The following is a 16834-nucleotide window of genomic DNA, read 5'->3' as shown; positions in this document are numbered from 1 at the left end:
AGCAGTGCAATTAGAGAGGGGACCAGGCATTTTTACATTGCAACTACAAACACTGGCCATGCTTTCACAGGTCACAGCCAGCAGATAAGGGTCACCCCATGCTGTTTGTCCCAGCCCAGAGGCCATTTGAACTCTGGGATCTTCAGCCCTTTGAACAGGCATGGAGCAGGATGGGCAGCAGGATGGGGAAGCAGGATGGGGAAGCACATACTCTTAGAGGATAGGGGCACATGGTTCAATATTAAACTGCAAAGAGAAGAGAAACCAGGTTAAAGGGGAAAAAATAAATTCTGAGAGGAAGAAGAAGAGAGAGATTGGGGAAGGATGGAAATGATGCCCTGGGAGGAAGTGGTTTCAGGAGCTGCCCAAGGACTGGAGATGTGAGTAAACACATGCGCTGAGTCAGCCCCATGCTCCTCCACTGAGGATCTGTGTGTCAGACTTCATGAAGATGAAATTTGGAATCCAAACACCTCCCACATGGCTCTCAGGCCCTCTCTGCATTGAAACACTTTGGGACACCCTGCTGAATTTGGTCCTGGCTAATGCTCAGGAGCCCTTTGCCTACAAGTTAAAATCAAACACTTCTACAGAGGAATGCTACTGCCAGTCAGCCACTCACACAACTCTACTGTGTAATCTCTCTACAGCCTTTCAAATCATCTGGGAGCTCAGGGCTGGGTGTCTCTGCCCTCAAATAAGCCTTCCCTGCACAGAAGGTGCCACCCTGGCACAGCAAGCACACGATGCAAGCACAGAGCACCACAGGCTGCCCACAGCCTTAGGTAAGCATGTCCCAGACGTGTCCCTGTAGTTTTTGCTCCTCTTCACACTGTGTAGAGAGCAGACTTTCTCAGTGACACTCCACACTAAAGGCTGAGAGGTTTCAAGTGTTGCTCTCAGAACTCACTGCTGTCTGTCAAAGTATGGCCAGACCCAAGGCAGCACGGGAAGCAGCCTGGGATGACCCCAGGGCTCAGACACCAGCACTTGTTGCCAGAACAAGACCTAAAAGCCAACATCCCACATGTGTCAGCAGCAGCAGGCACCTCCACAGTTCCTTCCTCACCTGTGGAAATGTTTTCTAAATCACTGCTTGACCAATCATGTTCTGCTGCTCCAAAACACTGCAACAGCCCCAAGCTCTACAGGAGGGCAAGCAGGAATGCAGGAATACCAACAGTTTAACAGCTGGCCTAAGAAAAGACCTGGTTTGTAGAAACACACATTAAAAAAAAAAAAAAAAAAAGGCATTTTGCTTGATTTGGGACTTAGACCTTGTGCAGCCAAATGACATTGGACACACAGCCAAACAGCATCTGCAGGGAGCTTGTAAGCAGGGCAAGAGTGGCATCAGTCTGAGCAGGATGAAGGTGGATTCAGCTGACTGCTCTTCCCCACCACAGTCCTCAGCCCTGCCTGCTCCAGCTGACCTGGCCCTTACTTTTTTTTTTTTTTTTAAGCTGACCCACTGGATTGGAATAAATGGAACTATCTAAACCTTCCATTTCTTTACAGCAATCCAAGTGATGAGAGTCAGCAGAACAGCTTTGCAGTTTAACCCCAGTAAAGGAACAGGACAGTAGAGGTGCCCCATTTGATTTGTTCCATATAAATGTTTGTAGTCTATTCTTCCTGGAGCCAAACCGTTTCACAGGTGGAGGAGGGATATAAGCTGGAGAGGGGATGCCCACCCAGGAGTGCACCAGGCACAGATGCTCTGGCCCCAGTTCCTCACAGCCAAGGGACACAGCAAGTCAGAGGTTTATTTTTCCTTCTTATTCAGGGGGATTATTCTGTTTTATCCATTTATTCTCTGGCTTGCAGACATCTCAGGACAGGACCTTTGGCTGAGCAGCTCCTGCAGGTGATAAAAGCAAAGGCTTTTGGGAATGCACCAAGGAGAAAGGTCTTTAGGAAGCTCAAAGATAAACATGCAGTCTGAGTTTTGACCACATTGTAAAAGAGACATGCTACAGCAGTGCCATCTCCTTGTTGCCTGTTCTGGGCACAAGGTCCCCTGGGCTCTGCAAGTGGCACTGAGGGCAAGAGACCTCAGGGTGCCTGAAATCAGGTTTGTGAGCTGCCAAGGAACCAAGGGTACCCTGTGCCTCACACAGTGTGACAACATACACAGACTGCTGTGTCTTCCAGCCCAGACTCAGCTTGTCTTTACCCCGTCTCCTACCCTGCTCTTTGCTGGAAAAAGGGGCATTTGCAGTGCTGCAGCACCCTAATGATAGAGGGTTTTGTTTCAGAGGACTTTACTTGATTCTGCTCAGCCCAAACCACTCTCCCATGCCCTGCACTCCAACAGGACCCACAGCCACTGACCCCTGAGCCCCCAGCCTGCTGCTAATGACTGGGACTACTGACAAAGCAACTGGCACTGTGAGGTTACAGCACAGTGACCCGAGCTGACACTGCATCCTCTGCCACCAAAATAAGCCTCAAACATGCTGGCAGATGAGTGCTCCCCATCCTCCTCCCATGTGGGAAGCACAGAGGGATTGACCTGCAGGGCAGCTGCCCCAGGGACAGAGCTGCATCTCCCTGCAGCTGCCTGCCTCACAGCTGCACTAGCACTTAGCAACAGCCAAAGGATTATTTTTAACTTCCATATTTATATGGTCCTTTTGTCTCTCCCCTTCAGGTTCTCTTTTACTAGGCAGTGCTTAGAAAAACCTACAGATAATAAGATTTGACGTGACTTAAAAGGAAACATTGCAAAAGTGGTTTAGGCTCTGTTCCCTCTCTTCTTTCTGCCACAGGCCAACCTCTTCCCTTCTGGCAGGGGTATATTTGTCAAAACCCACCAGCACAGCCACAGACAGTGGGCACAAAAGAAGCTCTCCTTCCTCCCCAAACCACACTCAAACACCACCTGCACCTCAGAGGTTAACAAATCAAATACTACCCATTTCTTTCCTAACAGCAGCTTCTGGTAAAAATTTAGGCATTAGGAATGAAAATAATTAAGATAAAAAAATAAAATGCTGTTGTGTGTCTGAAAGATGTGGATCACCTTTATTCTCACATCTGAGCTTTCAGATGCACACCAGCATCCTTCATCCAAGAGGCAGCTAGTATTGCCTGCTAGGATGGTAGTTTTATGCACCACTGGGCAGGTGAATAATAACTACCAAAGTACAAGTGGAAGAAAGTCTATCTCCAGATAATGCATCCATGGGCACAGTGATTTGTATAGTAACACATCTCATCCAAATCCCCAGGGTGGTTATACCAGCAGGGGGATCAAACCCAAGTGCTACTCTCAAAGCATGGGATGCACACCCACATGTGTGGGATGCACATTAGCATCCTAATGCAGGACCAGAAACCAGGGCACTGGCACTGAGCCATCATCCCACTGGCTGTTAAATGTGTTATGGACAGGGTACAGTGAAAACAAATTGCAAAAGCACGAGTGATGTTTCTAATTTGAGGCTGTGTTAAAACAAAACAAAACAAAACCTTATCTCCCTGGGCCTTAGTAGAGGCTAAAACCTCCCTGAGCTTCCCTATTTATGAAGACCAAGAGAGGAAGAATTCAGAAGTAAATACTGAGGACTTGAATGAACTCAGCAGTTTTTTAGTGGTTTCAGCAGGGCAGCTGGAATCACATCACGTGTCAGCTTGGTTATTCTCTGCAAAATAAACCCCAAATTTTCAATGAGCTGTCTCTTCCCACATCCCATCTCAGAAGTGATTGTGACACTTGCACATACTTGCAGATTTGACACCTGATGCTCTATTGCTGATGAGTTTTCTGTGTCACTGGCAGCCCTGTGCTGGTAAGGGAGGCCAGACCAGCTCCTGAGCTCCAAGGCATCGCCGTCATGCTGTGCTTTAGCCAGCCACAACTTCAGTCACCTTAACCAGTTCAGATGCTCACAGCTGCTTACAAGCTAGAGAGACTAGTTTCATCTACAGATGCAAAACTGTTTATGAATCTGATTTATTATCCAATTCTAAAAAAATGAAGAAGAGAAACCACAAAAGCTGGATCCCCCAAAGCTGGGCCACCATCAGTAGCTGTTGTGTTGCTCAGGCAGTATGGATTTTCAGGATGAGATCTTTTGTGTTTTAGGGGGAGGAAGGGCTGCAGCATGACAAGTGCTTTTCTGTAATTAGTGATGTGCCTGTGCACAACCAGAGTCCTGGGCTGAAGAGCACACAAATGACACTCACACAGGGAGCTGAGGAACAGTGGTGGTGGGTAACAGGATATTTCTTTAGAGACACATATGATGTTGATGCTCTGTGTCCCCCCATCCAAGAAAAAATAGGTCTGGAGCAACTGAAGCTAATGAAGCTTGGCCTCCAACAAGCCAGTCTTTCTTCATTAGAGGCAAATATGTGATGCCCTTACTGGGGCCTCTCCTCCCTCCTGCCACCTTGTTTTATGGGACTTTCAGGAATGCAATTAGGGCAGAGATGTTTCCTCCTTTGTCAAAGTGCCTGGCAGGCAGCCGAGGAGTTCAAAAGCCTGTGGCTTGTGCAGCCAGCTGCCCCTTCCCCAGCCCAGCTGCAGGCAGGAGGGCTTTCTGCCCCTCTCCTACAGCCACACACAGTTCAGAGTAGAGGGGACACACTGATGTCTCGAAGATCTCAATGCAAAAAGGCAACCTCTCCACCCAAAAAAAAAAAAATGGGAGTAAAAGCATTTGAGTGTTTGGGAAGCCTCTGGCTGCTTTGTCAGAGCACAGTGCTGCAGATAACCCAGCTGCATGTCTTTTGTAAGAGCAGAACTCTTGTGCAACTCATCCCCTATGGCCCAGAAGCCAGAAGCTGGATTAATGGTTTGAAACAGCTACTCCAGAGCTGTTACCTGGATTTGGGGAGCAGCAGAACAAATGCCACTTATGAGTGACTAAGTGATATTGATTCTGAGTTGGATGCAATTTGAATTAATATTTACTCCACATTATAAATTACTCCCTTTTCCCACTTCTCTCACAGATGCAGGAGGCATGTTAAACCTCCCACTAACAGGAAGCAAATCTTGCTGGTTCTTTAGATTCTTTCTCACCCAAAATCTGCTTCTCCACTTCATGAGGGGGACTACAAAAGGACTGGAGCTATAGGTAGCACTATCACAGGCATCTCTCCTCTCAAAGGCTGATAAAAATGAGGCTCCAATATTTATAAATGGATCCAGGAATTTTTTTTTTTTTTTTCCTAGCCAAAGGACCAAATGCCAAGAGACAAGAAACAAGTTCATTTCAGAGTATTTCAACCCCACTTGGCTTCTGCTGGGAACACAGAATGTCTGAGCATAAGATGTCACCCATGCTGTGCCATGGCAGTGGCCCAATGGGGACAGCTTTATTACAGGTCATAAAAGGAAGAAATGCCTGCACAGATTGGTGATGGGCTCATGGGGCCTCTGAGGCATGCCATAAACCACAGCCAGGAAGGTGCAAAGCAGTTTGCCTGGGTTGGGTTTTACTTCTCAGCACAGAAAACTGTGCTCTCCTTGTGGTGCTGCCCAATACCTCAGCTCGGGTTGGTCTGGCTGTTTTCTCTGGGATGGGCACTCCAGGTTGATGGTATCACCTTGCTCAACAGCTGGGGCAGGTGCAAATGCATTTGATGGAGGACACCACAGCCTGTGTGCTAAACCTGAGGTTGGGTTCCACTGCTCAAAGTACAGTCAGTCATCAGAAATGCACTGAGAGGAAGTGACTGCCTTCTATGCAACCAGAGGATTCAACGAGTATAAATAAAACCCTTGACAAGCAGTGATGAGTTTCCCCTCATGGGTCCGAGCCAAGAAACTCCCAAGCAAGGACAGAGACCATAATCTGCAGCAAAATGACAGCTCCCCACACTCTGCTTTTTGGTTTTTTGGTCTGCTTTTTTTGGACCTGTTGGTCCCCCCCTGCACTCCCCCCAGAGTGACAGGCACAGGGGTGACAGAGCCTTTCAAGGACAGACACTGTGCCCAGGAAAAGAAAAGTGAGGCCAGGGTGTCACTTCAACCCTAGCAGGAACAAAAACAGCAACCAGCCACCGTAGTGACTGCCCTGAGAATCAGCCTGCTCCCAAGGCATCACCCAAACTCTTCTGGCTTCCAAGTCTACACGTGCTGGTGGACAAATGTGCAGTGCTGAGCTAAACACCTGGTCTTTTCTAAGAAGACCCCAGCCGAAGGGGGAAGAGAGTGTGGTCTGCTGGAAGCCCCCAGCAGTGTTTGTGTAGCAGAGGGCTGTTTGTTAGGGGCAGCTTTGGGCATAGCCCTGCCATGCAAGCTTGGGGTGGGCTGGTAAATCCCAAATCTCTTGGCCTGACAAAACCACCTCAAACTGTTATGTCACTGGCACAGCGCTTACTACGATTCAGATTTAGCATCACAACTGCTGGAATTTATTTAAAAAAAAAAAAAAATAAAAAGACAACAAACCACCTCACACAACCATGCCAGATGCCATCCTGTCCCTCAAGCAAAGAGCTTACTTGGCCTCAGCCTACCCTTTGTTTTCTTTCATATCTATAAAAAGGACTTTGAAATTACTTAAAAAAACTTCAGCAAATCCCCAGCCAGCTATGCTGTGCTTCCCAGCACCAAACATCCTCCACAGGGACAAAGGCAAGCAGGTGCAACAGAAGATACACAACTTGCTTTCCTGTGGAGCAGCAGAGCTCTAGCCCTCCTGCTGGAAAGGAAATTTGAGCACAGGTGTGTCCTCTTACAGCAACTGATCCACCAGTAACTTACAACCTCTCCTGATAGCACTGATGCCCTGCTTGCTTGTAAATATACTCCTTCTGGGTGAGATGATGCTTTCAAAGCTACGTGGTCTTCTGGAGAACTCCCAGGCTGTAGTGCTCCTAATTACTTCACAGCTGAGTTTAATTTCCCCCTGTCTACCTTCAAACACTTTTTCTGTGCTCGCTCACCCATCTTTCCACTCATGCATCAGCAGGGAGACCCCACAGACCCCCCAGTCTGGGCAGTCACTGTCAGAGTGGAACTGGCCTTTCCTACTGGATCCCAGCAGTGATCTCCAGGGCAATTACAAACCCAGAGTATTGCCTGCCTCAACTTCAGCAGTGACAAAATCACTAGCCAGGATACAGGAAAATTAACACAAACATCCTCTATCCACCTAACAACACAATCACCTCAAACAGTCAGAAACATACAACCAAAGCTTATTGCTCCACTCTGAAATATGCAGGGCAAGATAAACAGCAGTAGAAAAAAACACCACTTCCCTGGAGAAAACATAAAAAGTAACTATTTTTTCCAAGCTTACACTTGTTTGGAATTTTTGTCCAAGGTTTTCAGCTATGGAAATATTTTACTTGCTTGAAAGCAGGCAAATCTTAAAGAACAACCCTTTGCCCGATCCAACTGAGGGAATTATGTCTGAGGGCTAATCCAGGCAATTATGTTCAAGGTAAGTTATTTGACCTTGGACTGATGAGGTTTTAAAACCATTTCAGCAAACACAGCTAAAAAACTCATCTACCTTTGTTTAAACAAAGCTGACTGGCTGCAGCTCTCCCAGTGAATGACTTGTTTTTCCAGTGGGAGAAAAATCCATACATAAAACAGCTTTAGGAATCTTTAATACAGCTTTTCTCTAATAACTAACAGCCTGAAACACAATCTTTCCTTTCACCTGTGACGCACCAGGGGATTACACCAAATACTTCATCTTTAAAAGAAGATTGTTTCTGCCTAGGCAGGGAAGGATGGCACACGTAGGAACGATCCAACCTAGGAAAATACCAAAACAGCCTCAGAGGATTCAAGCCAGTGCTGGTTTACTCTTTCCTAGGGAAATATATCAGTGTGCAAGAGATGTGCATAGTTACATGAACGTAACAACAGCTCTGCTCATCCCCATGGGACCCAGGCAGCAGACAAACCTGCAGGGAGACAGCCCTTGACTCCAATGCTGGACACCCAGTTCTGATGAGGATAATGCAATTTTTGTTCTTAACGTGGATGCCTCTAAATTTCTCCCTCCTCGTTGCCATAAGGAAAAGAAAGGGAGCACAGGGCAGACTCCCTGCACACTCCATCCCGGCAACCTTCCCCATGTCGGGGCAGTTTCCTCGCTGCCACGGCCCGCGGGGCACGAGGGAGGGAAGGCTCCTACCTGAGCAGAGGACTCCCTTGTACCTGGCGCAGGAGAAGTCGTCGCACTCGCAGAAGGGCCCGTAGATGTTGCCGAACTCGCTCTCGTAGCAGAGGCACTGGTTGCAGCTGCACTCGCCCCTGCCGCTGCACAGGGGCTTGCCCTCGGCCTCGCGGCACAGCGCCTGGTGCAGCTCGCCGCCGGCGCCCTCCTGGCACTCGCAGCGGGCCCCCAGGTAGCCGGGCTGGCAGTCGCACAGGCCGCAGGCGTAGGTCCCGTTGCCGCTGCACTTGGCGCTGGCCGGCGCGGCGCGGCCGGTGCAGCCGCACAGGCAGCTGTAGGTGACGGCCACCTCCAGCGTGTCCCGAAAGCCGGCCGGCTTGATGGTGAAGCTGTGGGACGTGGCCTCGGCGGGGCAGCTCCGAGCCTCCACGGCCACCTCGAAGGAAACCTGCGGATCGCAGAGGTCAGGTAACGGGCACGGCCCCATGGAGCAATTCCACAGAACGGGGCCCAGCTTCACTCCCAGGTGTGCAAAAAAACCCCCAAACTGCACATCTAGCAAGGGCACCGGCAGCTCAGTGCACCAACATCTGCCGCTCCCATGAGGGGCTGAGCATCCAAAGCATTGTAAAACTCCCTGCTGCCAGCCATTCACAGCAATTTTCCCCATCAAGGCATCACTGGTTTCTGTGGGGAAGGAACCTGCCTATTCCCATGAAACAAACAGGGCAAAACTAGCAAATAACCCAGTTTTCATGCTATTTAAAGTAGAAAACGCTCTCAAAACAGGCACTATCAAAGATCCCAGCAAAGAACCCAGGGTGCCTATAAGATGATTGATTTAGAAGGTTTTATGGGACTCCTGATTTGCATGTGGAAATGTGTATCAGCCCCACAGTCCCAAGCTTCTGGCATGCTGCTCACAGGCCATTTTTAATGGATGCTTCTATCAAGCCTGGCTTCAGAAGGTTTCTGTGTCATACTACGACATGAAATAACTCCCACAAGCAGGTTAGATGCAAAAGGAAAGAAAAAGAACTAAAAAAGCAAACTTTATTTTCTGACTCTACTATATACAGATTAGCAAAAGTCACAGTGGATTGGATTGTGAAATTACCACCTCTCCAACCACACTGGTCAAACTAACAGTCTATCAATTTTCTCTACCTACAAAGAAGAATGCAAAACAATCATTGTTTATATGAACAATGTGAGAAAATTCAGTTAGAAATATGTAAACATCAGAAGGCATAAGAAACTTTAGAAGAACTTTAGAACTCTCAAAAGAACAGAGTAACAATTCTCCAAATCATTACATGGCTATACATCACACTCCTACTCGTTTTATGTTGCTACAATCCAGCACCAGGGATTTTCTCCTTGAGAAAACCAGGACCATACTTTGGTTGCTTGCTTAGCCCTTGTTTTAATCCTGCTCTTTGTTAGGGCTGGTCAGCACTGCCCAGAGCTGCCAGTTAGCAAGGAGGATTAACCTTATTCCAAGGAAATTATATCTTTTCCTAGGCCTCAGGAAGGAACGCTTTCTCTCTGGGGACATTTGGGGGTCACCTCAAAATCTCACTGACTTCACTGTCCCACAGGTCAAGGGATGATTAGTGATGAAGACACAGCAGCCACCCCTGGTAGGAGAGCTGCACCCCCAGGAAACCTCCCTTGACCCCCTCCCATTCCCAAGGCCTGAAGCAATTAGGATAGAAGCTCAAATTACAGAGGAGGAGATCAGAAAGCAAGCTAAGGGGATCAGGGTAATCCTGCTCCCTTTCACCCGCTGACACCCACAGCCCCACGACTAAGCCCTGCCAGATTAGGGTCCAGTGCCAGCATGATCCTCTTTGGGGAAACTTCCTTAGCAGAAGTCAAATCTCCTGGAAGCAGTGGGGCAGAAAGCAGCTGAAAAGAAGGGGTGGAGGTACATGACCCCACAATCCTGTGGCATCTGCCTGTGCAAGCACCTTGACGCTCAGGGTGCCCCTAAAATGGAGCGGTGCCAGTGCCAGATCCCAGCTGCACTCATGGCCAGACCCCTTATGGCACAAGTTGCAGCAGCTGGAGCAATCCCCCTGCTCCTGCTGAAGCTGGAGCCCAGGATCAACCACCAGATTTACTCTGCTTCCTTGGGGGTTCAAGTTTTGCTGTAGGAACAGGGATTGCTTTTACCCACCTATCCAAGACCCAGTAAATTCAGTTTAAAAAGCAAGGCCACCTCCCTGTTTAACACCTCACATGATCCTTATTTGGTGGGGTAAAACTCCAGCTACTGTTGACTCTTTGAAACTATTTTTATATGCCACAGCACTGAGAGCTCTGGTATGTTTGCAGAGTCACTCTTCTCAAATAAGGCAATCAGGCTGCTAATGAACCCACACACATTGCCTCAGACAGCAAAAGTCTGAAGAAAGAGAGGAGGTTCCCCACTGACCTGAGCCCTCCTACCCTAGCCCTGCAGTCCAGCAACTCACTTATCTGCATCAACACTCAATTTAAACAAGCAAAGCTTAGCTTCACTGCTTTTTGAAAAGAACAGGGTGGATTTATGCCATGTTAACATTTATTTCAGTCTGTGCTGCCATCCAATAACCTAGAAACTGAACATAGGAGAGGAGGGCTGCTTCCTATGGAATTTCACAGGTGAGAGTGTGATGTGTATATCTGTGATTAAGGGAAAAAGGCCCATTTTTGACTACTGCATCCTGCTGCCTGATCAGAACCTTTAGCTCAGTACTGTAGACAAAATACTTTCCCTCTTTCCTCACAGCTCACCTGACTGACCTGCATCACCCAGAATTACTTCTAGCAGAGCCACTCTCTGTGGGTTTCTCTATCATCATGAGGAAAGCAGAGGAAAATTAGCAAAACTGTGTTTTATTGCCCAGCAGCACTCATCAATGGAGGGAAGCAGGTGAAAGAGCCTCTCCAGGGAACAGATTAAAAGGCAGACTCACCGTATCTCCAATTTTGAGATCCCCACACTTCCTGAGTCCAGGATAGGACAACCCATCCTGGCAGGTGGCTGTGAAGGTCAAGCCAATGTCCTCAGGGCTGTCCCAGACCGTGAGCTCCACCTTGGACCGAATACTCTGGAAACATAAAGGGAAAACAAATCATGAAGCTCCCAAACACAGAAGGATTTCTTCTGCTTTAGTCTCTTTTCCCGGTGTTTCCAGAGAATGAGCAGGACATCTCTGCACCTATATGAAAAAAAGTCACCCCTGCACACACATTGACATTTGAGTTTGACTCAACCAGCCCAGAAGACTTCTGATAGTCACAAATAGACTCACAGGAGCTGCCTACCACCCCTGAAGGGTTAATGGACACTGCAGCCAGTACTGGAGACAAACAGGTGCACAAGAAAAAGAAGAAAACCTTCTCAACCACAAACAGAATACTTCTGAATTGAAGGTAAGAGCTTTCTGTGCAAACTTGCACCTTCTCCTCCCCATAAACCAGCTCCTGATTCTCCACTGGCAGCTGTCCTACAGTGTCTGTTGTTCAGCACAGAGAACATGTTAAACTGCACTAACTGTCCTGCTTTCTTCATTTCACCCAACGGGTCAGAAAAATGTGTTCTCCCTCTTAGAAGAAAAAGCTGAACAAAAAACATCCTTTCGTAAGTGTCAGCTGGAAACAGCACCATGGGAAAAAATTAATGAAAAATCTCTTTCTTTGAAAAAACTTTTCAAAGTGAAAAGCATTTTCCATCTGTGAGGTTTTGGTTTGCTTCTACTCCTTTCTCCTGCTTTTCAACTCTCTACCCTGCTGCATACACAGACTTTTTAAGTCACAAGAAAATGAAGTTTATAAATATAAATCCGGAATGGCATTGTTTTGTTTAATTCTTCCAATGGCTGAACTGATTTTCATACCAATGGTGTCCAAAAACAACAAAGTTTTTCAAAATGGAGCTTTTTGTACAAATATGCTTATTATCCAAAGCCAGCTTCCAGCTCCATCCCTCCTTCTCTTGTCCCTAGCCCTCACCAAAGAGGCCAGATTAAGGAAAAGTGCTAATTCAGACTTCTTTCCAGTACATGTGATGAAAAAAGCAAGGTTCACATGCCAGCAAAGAGCCAGTGCTTCTAGAAATGGACAGGAAATAAATGAGTTTTGGCTGGATGAATCTAAACAGTCCTTGAGGAAAGAAAGGAATAATTCCCATCTTTCTACTGTAACAGAGAAGTTTTCATGGGGTAGCAGCTGGGACCACAGGGAGCATCCATTGCCTGTGGGCTGAACGCTGCATGTGCCAATTGCCAATTAATCTATGGATAGATTAATCTTTGGATGCTCTGCCCAAGTTATCCTGTAGAAATTAGCTGCTACACTGATATACTCCCATCTGCTTTCCCAGAGCATCCCATTGGTAGCATGGCAGAAAACAGGACACCAGGCCAAGCCTCAGTATGGCCTTGCACAGGCTCATCCTATGTTCCTACACAGATGCCAAATCCTCTTATTAGCCCTGTATAGTCCTGCTGTTACCCTAAATGCAGTGCCATTATTATCAGCCCCTTGGCACTGTTACACACCAGTGACTTCTGACAACACCACAGCCACCACGGAGGACAGCTGGTGGCTGCAACAAGAAACACTCCCAGGACCTCCATGAATTTGGTCTAGGAAAGTGCTTCTTAAACCAGCATCTCATTGCTCTCATCAGTCCAAACCCAGCCCTGTGCCTGGGCATAGCCTCCCATGAGCTTTTCCATCTCCCAGGTAGGTTGAGATTTGGGGGAAGAGCAGGGAGAAAGCAGTCCCTGTCCTCTTTTGCTTCACACCAGGTGGGATGAGGGAGAGGGGACAGTGTGCTGAGCAGATGAAAAGGGAGATAGAAGATGAAGAGATGGAGAAGAGATGAAGAGATGATCTCCTAAGCAAGTCTTAGGATGATGTGTGCATCAGTGAGGGGAAGCAGATGAGAGAGGACGAGAGATGGGGAAAACACTGAAGGGGAGGGACTGAGCCCAGGCCTACAACATTGCCACTGCCACCCCGCAGAAGGCAGTCCCTCTTTGCAGATGAAGGATTTCTTCAGGCTCAGACTTTCCTTTACACAGGGAATAAAAAAAGGTCCACTCCCACTTGGGAAACAGAATTTTAGCCATCTCCTTCAGAGAGAATTTCCCCCATCATTTCAGGAAAAAAATGAAGCTGCCAAGAGGAGACGGGCTGGGCAGACACCAGGTTCCCAGTGGCCTCAAGCTGACAGGCACAGGCAGGAGCTGCCAGCTCCCCACAGCACTCCAGGGGGTCCCAGCCCACACCCATCACCCAGCTGAACAGGCAAGAAACTAACCCCAGCCTCATCAGTCAGTCAACACACAGAGCTCATGCCATGGAGCACCTTGGTCAAGCACCCAAGTGCTTTCCAGCCAGCTGAGCTGGACAACTCACAAGCAAAAAAAGGGAAGGAGCAGTGGTGCAGCCACAGGATTCCCAATGGGTTTCATCAGCTTGTATTGATCTGCAAAAGCTTGAGGGTTGGTGAAATGGAGGCATGGATGCATCTTACAGCTGCAAACACAAGGCAAAGGGACGTTTCCAAATGATGGCACTGAGACTTCATGCAAAGTCAATGTGGAATAAATATTCATTTCTTTCTCCCCAGTCAAGAATCTCAGCCACCAGACCCTCCTACCTCAAGGGGACAAACTGGGACAACTGGGCTTTTGATTAGCAGTATCTCCTGGGCCTCATTAGCAGCAGTAACTGTTCATTGCCTTCCTAAGAGGGTGAAACTTTGGGAAGCACTCTTCCCAAGGGCATAGCCAAATGCTGCTTTAACTGCAGGGAGCTGGGGGGAAAGGAAGAACTTTACAGAACATGCAAAGCACGCCACAACCTCACATGAATTCTGGTTGTGTAAACTCTTCCCAAGAAGTTCTTATTGACCCTCTGCACTAATGAACATAGTACCAAGAAGAGCTTGCAGCCATCAAAATCTGTACCCACATATGAACAACTCTACCTGAGGGCTGACCTGTTACGGGGTCAGATCTCCATGCCCAACACCCAGCAATATCCTTGCAGGATCATGAAGACCTGACCCATAAGAATTCAGGGAGAAGTCAACACAATGTTGACACTAACTATGCCATGAACATGCAATTTAGCCTCTTCTAATTGATCTGCTCCCCTGATCTCCATGGAGATAGATGACATCAGGTCAGCAATACAACTTCAGGTCCCTTGCTGTCCTCCTCACTGTGCCAGGGCAGCCTGCCACATAGGCAGGGCTCCTTTAGGAGTATGGTCATACTCATATGGTATTGAAAATCAACGGGCTGCATGGAGAGCAAGGCAAGAATGAAACCTTACCTAGACCTAGTCCCATGCTTGAGAGGCCTCTAAACATCAGATATGAAAGAAATAATCTATTTTACCTTCTGGTAGGGTGCTCGGGGAGAGATCTGTTTTAGATGGGGGCTGTGTTTTGTGAGTAATTCTGCACACAAGAGACATGAGGTGAAATTTCTGCTGTCCCACAGGCTGTCTTAGATATCCATGCTTCTTGTCCTCACACACCTTGTTTCCCTCCCCAGGGTGGACATCCCAGCTCCAGCAGAGTGGAGAGGACAGGGAAGGGAGGTGGCCAAGATGGGTGGAGCTCACTGGGGGCAGCTGAGCTGGCCAAGCTCTTGGCACTTCTTGCTTCAGCAGCTGTGGTATTAAAATGCACTTACGTTGTAGGCTTTGACGATCAGCTCAATGATATTCTTGGAATCTTTGTGCAAAATCTCCACTGTTGTTCCAGGGATCAAAGTAGTAAAGTTCTTAAAAAAAATATAAGAAAAAGTAAAATGTTGAGGTGCAGAGAGGAAAGCAGAGGATGAGAAGGGATTGACTCCCTGCCAGGGACACAGGCCACACACACTGCCCCATCACCCAGTGGTGTACATGGTATGTTTTGGCTCTGGTTAATGTGGAGCTTTCAAAAGTAAAGCATTGCTAATGAAGCATGTCAAATATTAAACAAAGCTCATGGCCATGGGGCAGGAACAACCATACCTGGCTCTGCTGGTGGAGGGGGCAAGACCCAGCCACTGTGCACTCGGGAAAGCTGGCACTGCAGGGAGGGAGGGGTGGCTGTCCCGACTTCCCTCCCAGCCCTGAGCATCCCCAGGAGAGGGGGTGGAGAACAAGCTCAGCCTTCCCACTCCCCACGGGCGAACAGCAGCATCCTGACCATAGCAACACGGCTGCTTGTTGTTCCTGCTTGAGCCTCGAGGGCCTCGGCAGAGCTTTCCAAAAGCAACCCCGCCTGAAACATCACCCCTGCGTCTGCAGAGCAGCAAAACCCCACAGGACAGCTCTAGACACAGGTTGGTCTTTGTGCCTTGGGTCAGCTTTCCTTTTGAAGGGGAGAGCAGGAATGGCAGGAGAGTTCAAATTGTGTGTGGCACGTCAGGGCCCTGGAGTCCGTGATGGAAAAACACAGCTGGGCAGAAACGCTGTGCACGATTAGGTAACGGGATTAGGTCACTGCAGAATGGGCCGAGCAGGTTTCTGCTCTCTGGCACGCCGCACGCTGGCAGCCGTCCGAACATCCAGATTAACACAGCCTATTTTAGCTCTTCACATGCTCACTAACACACATATATCTGTTTGCTCTAAGAAGCTTTAGTGCTTTCTGCTGAAAGGACTAGAGGGGCTGAGCCTTGCCTGCCTGCACCAGGCAGCCTGTGGCCACATGCATGCACCCCTTACCACTGCACACATGTGTTTGCCAGTGCACACACATGTTTGCAGCTGTCTCCACTCCTCAGGGCCTCAAGAGGTGTTTCAGTCTCCCCCCAGCCCAGGCAAGTCAGCAGCACTTACCTTGTAGAGGATGTAATGACTTTTTGTAACAGCGAAAATCAGGTGGATGTTGTTTTCAGCAAGTTTCTCCCCAAGAAGTGCCAGGGAAGGATAATCCTAGGGAAAAAAAAAAACAGGCAGAAAGACTGGTGGGTAACATAGAAACAAAGACTAATTTCCTTGCTCTTCTCTTCCCAATAGCAAAATTCATTCCAGACACATGGCGTGTTTTGTTGTGGGATGAAGTCCCTGATGTACCAGCACAATCCCAACTGAAATAGTAGAAATCTGTTAAATATTTCTACAGCACTGCTCACTAAAATGCATGACTGACAACACCACTAGCCACAGCAATACCCAAACCACTGGGTTATTTCTTTCCCTTTTCTATTTTGCCATCAGCAGACGCACATGTGCTAAATGGCTGCTCCCTCAAGGGGTGTGAGGCAGGGAGCTCTAGAACTGAAAAAGTGGAAATGTATCAATTTTTTTCTCCCAAAACAGAAACATCCATTGCCTGTTCTTTCTGCATATTGGGACCATAAAGAGATTACAATAAGCTCTTTAATTCTGCAGATTTCCCAGGCAGAGAGGATAGCAGGGAGATGCTGCTCTAGCAACAAAATAATGAACCAGGGCTCAGTTTCGAGAGACCAGCTTGAGTTTAAAACTCCTGCCTGCTTCTGAAGTACTGTCCTTGGAAAAAAAAAAACATCTCATTTACTTGAATACTGGAGGGCTGATTGAGAGCCTCTGAGATTCAAACATGGAAATGACAAGGCAGCATCCCCATGCCAGCTCTCCAACATTAACTCCACATAAGGGAGCCAGTTCAGGGACTGTGCTCCCTTCCATATACATCCATTTGGTAGGATTGCACCGGAGGTTTCACTGTGGAGCCCAGCTTCTGACCTTAA

At 47.9% G+C, this 16834-nt stretch overlaps 1 protein-coding gene across 1 annotated transcript in view; it reads right to left on the bottom strand.

Annotated features, from left to right (window-relative positions):
* The window catches only part of ITGB5 (integrin subunit beta 5), a 58036-nt gene that overhangs the window by 15145 nt on the left and 26057 nt on the right, over positions 1 to 16834 (bottom strand). Inside the window, exons 7-10 of the mRNA XM_021526045.2 lie at positions 15939 to 16034; positions 14801 to 14890; positions 11060 to 11194; positions 8115 to 8544 (exon numbers count right to left, since the gene is read on the bottom strand). Coding sequence (XP_021381720.2) covers positions 8115 to 8544; positions 11060 to 11194; positions 14801 to 14890; positions 15939 to 16034 — 751 coding nt within the window. The remainder of the gene's footprint in view (positions 1 to 8114; positions 8545 to 11059; positions 11195 to 14800; positions 14891 to 15938; positions 16035 to 16834) is intronic.

This window comes from Lonchura striata, chromosome 8 (assembly GCF_046129695.1).
Source record: "Lonchura striata isolate bLonStr1 chromosome 8, bLonStr1.mat, whole genome shotgun sequence".
Classification (NCBI taxonomy): Eukaryota; Metazoa; Chordata; class Aves; order Passeriformes; family Estrildidae; genus Lonchura; species Lonchura striata.
The sequence above is the reverse complement of the archived record's forward strand: the minus strand, read 5'-3'. Positions and strand labels throughout refer to the sequence as shown.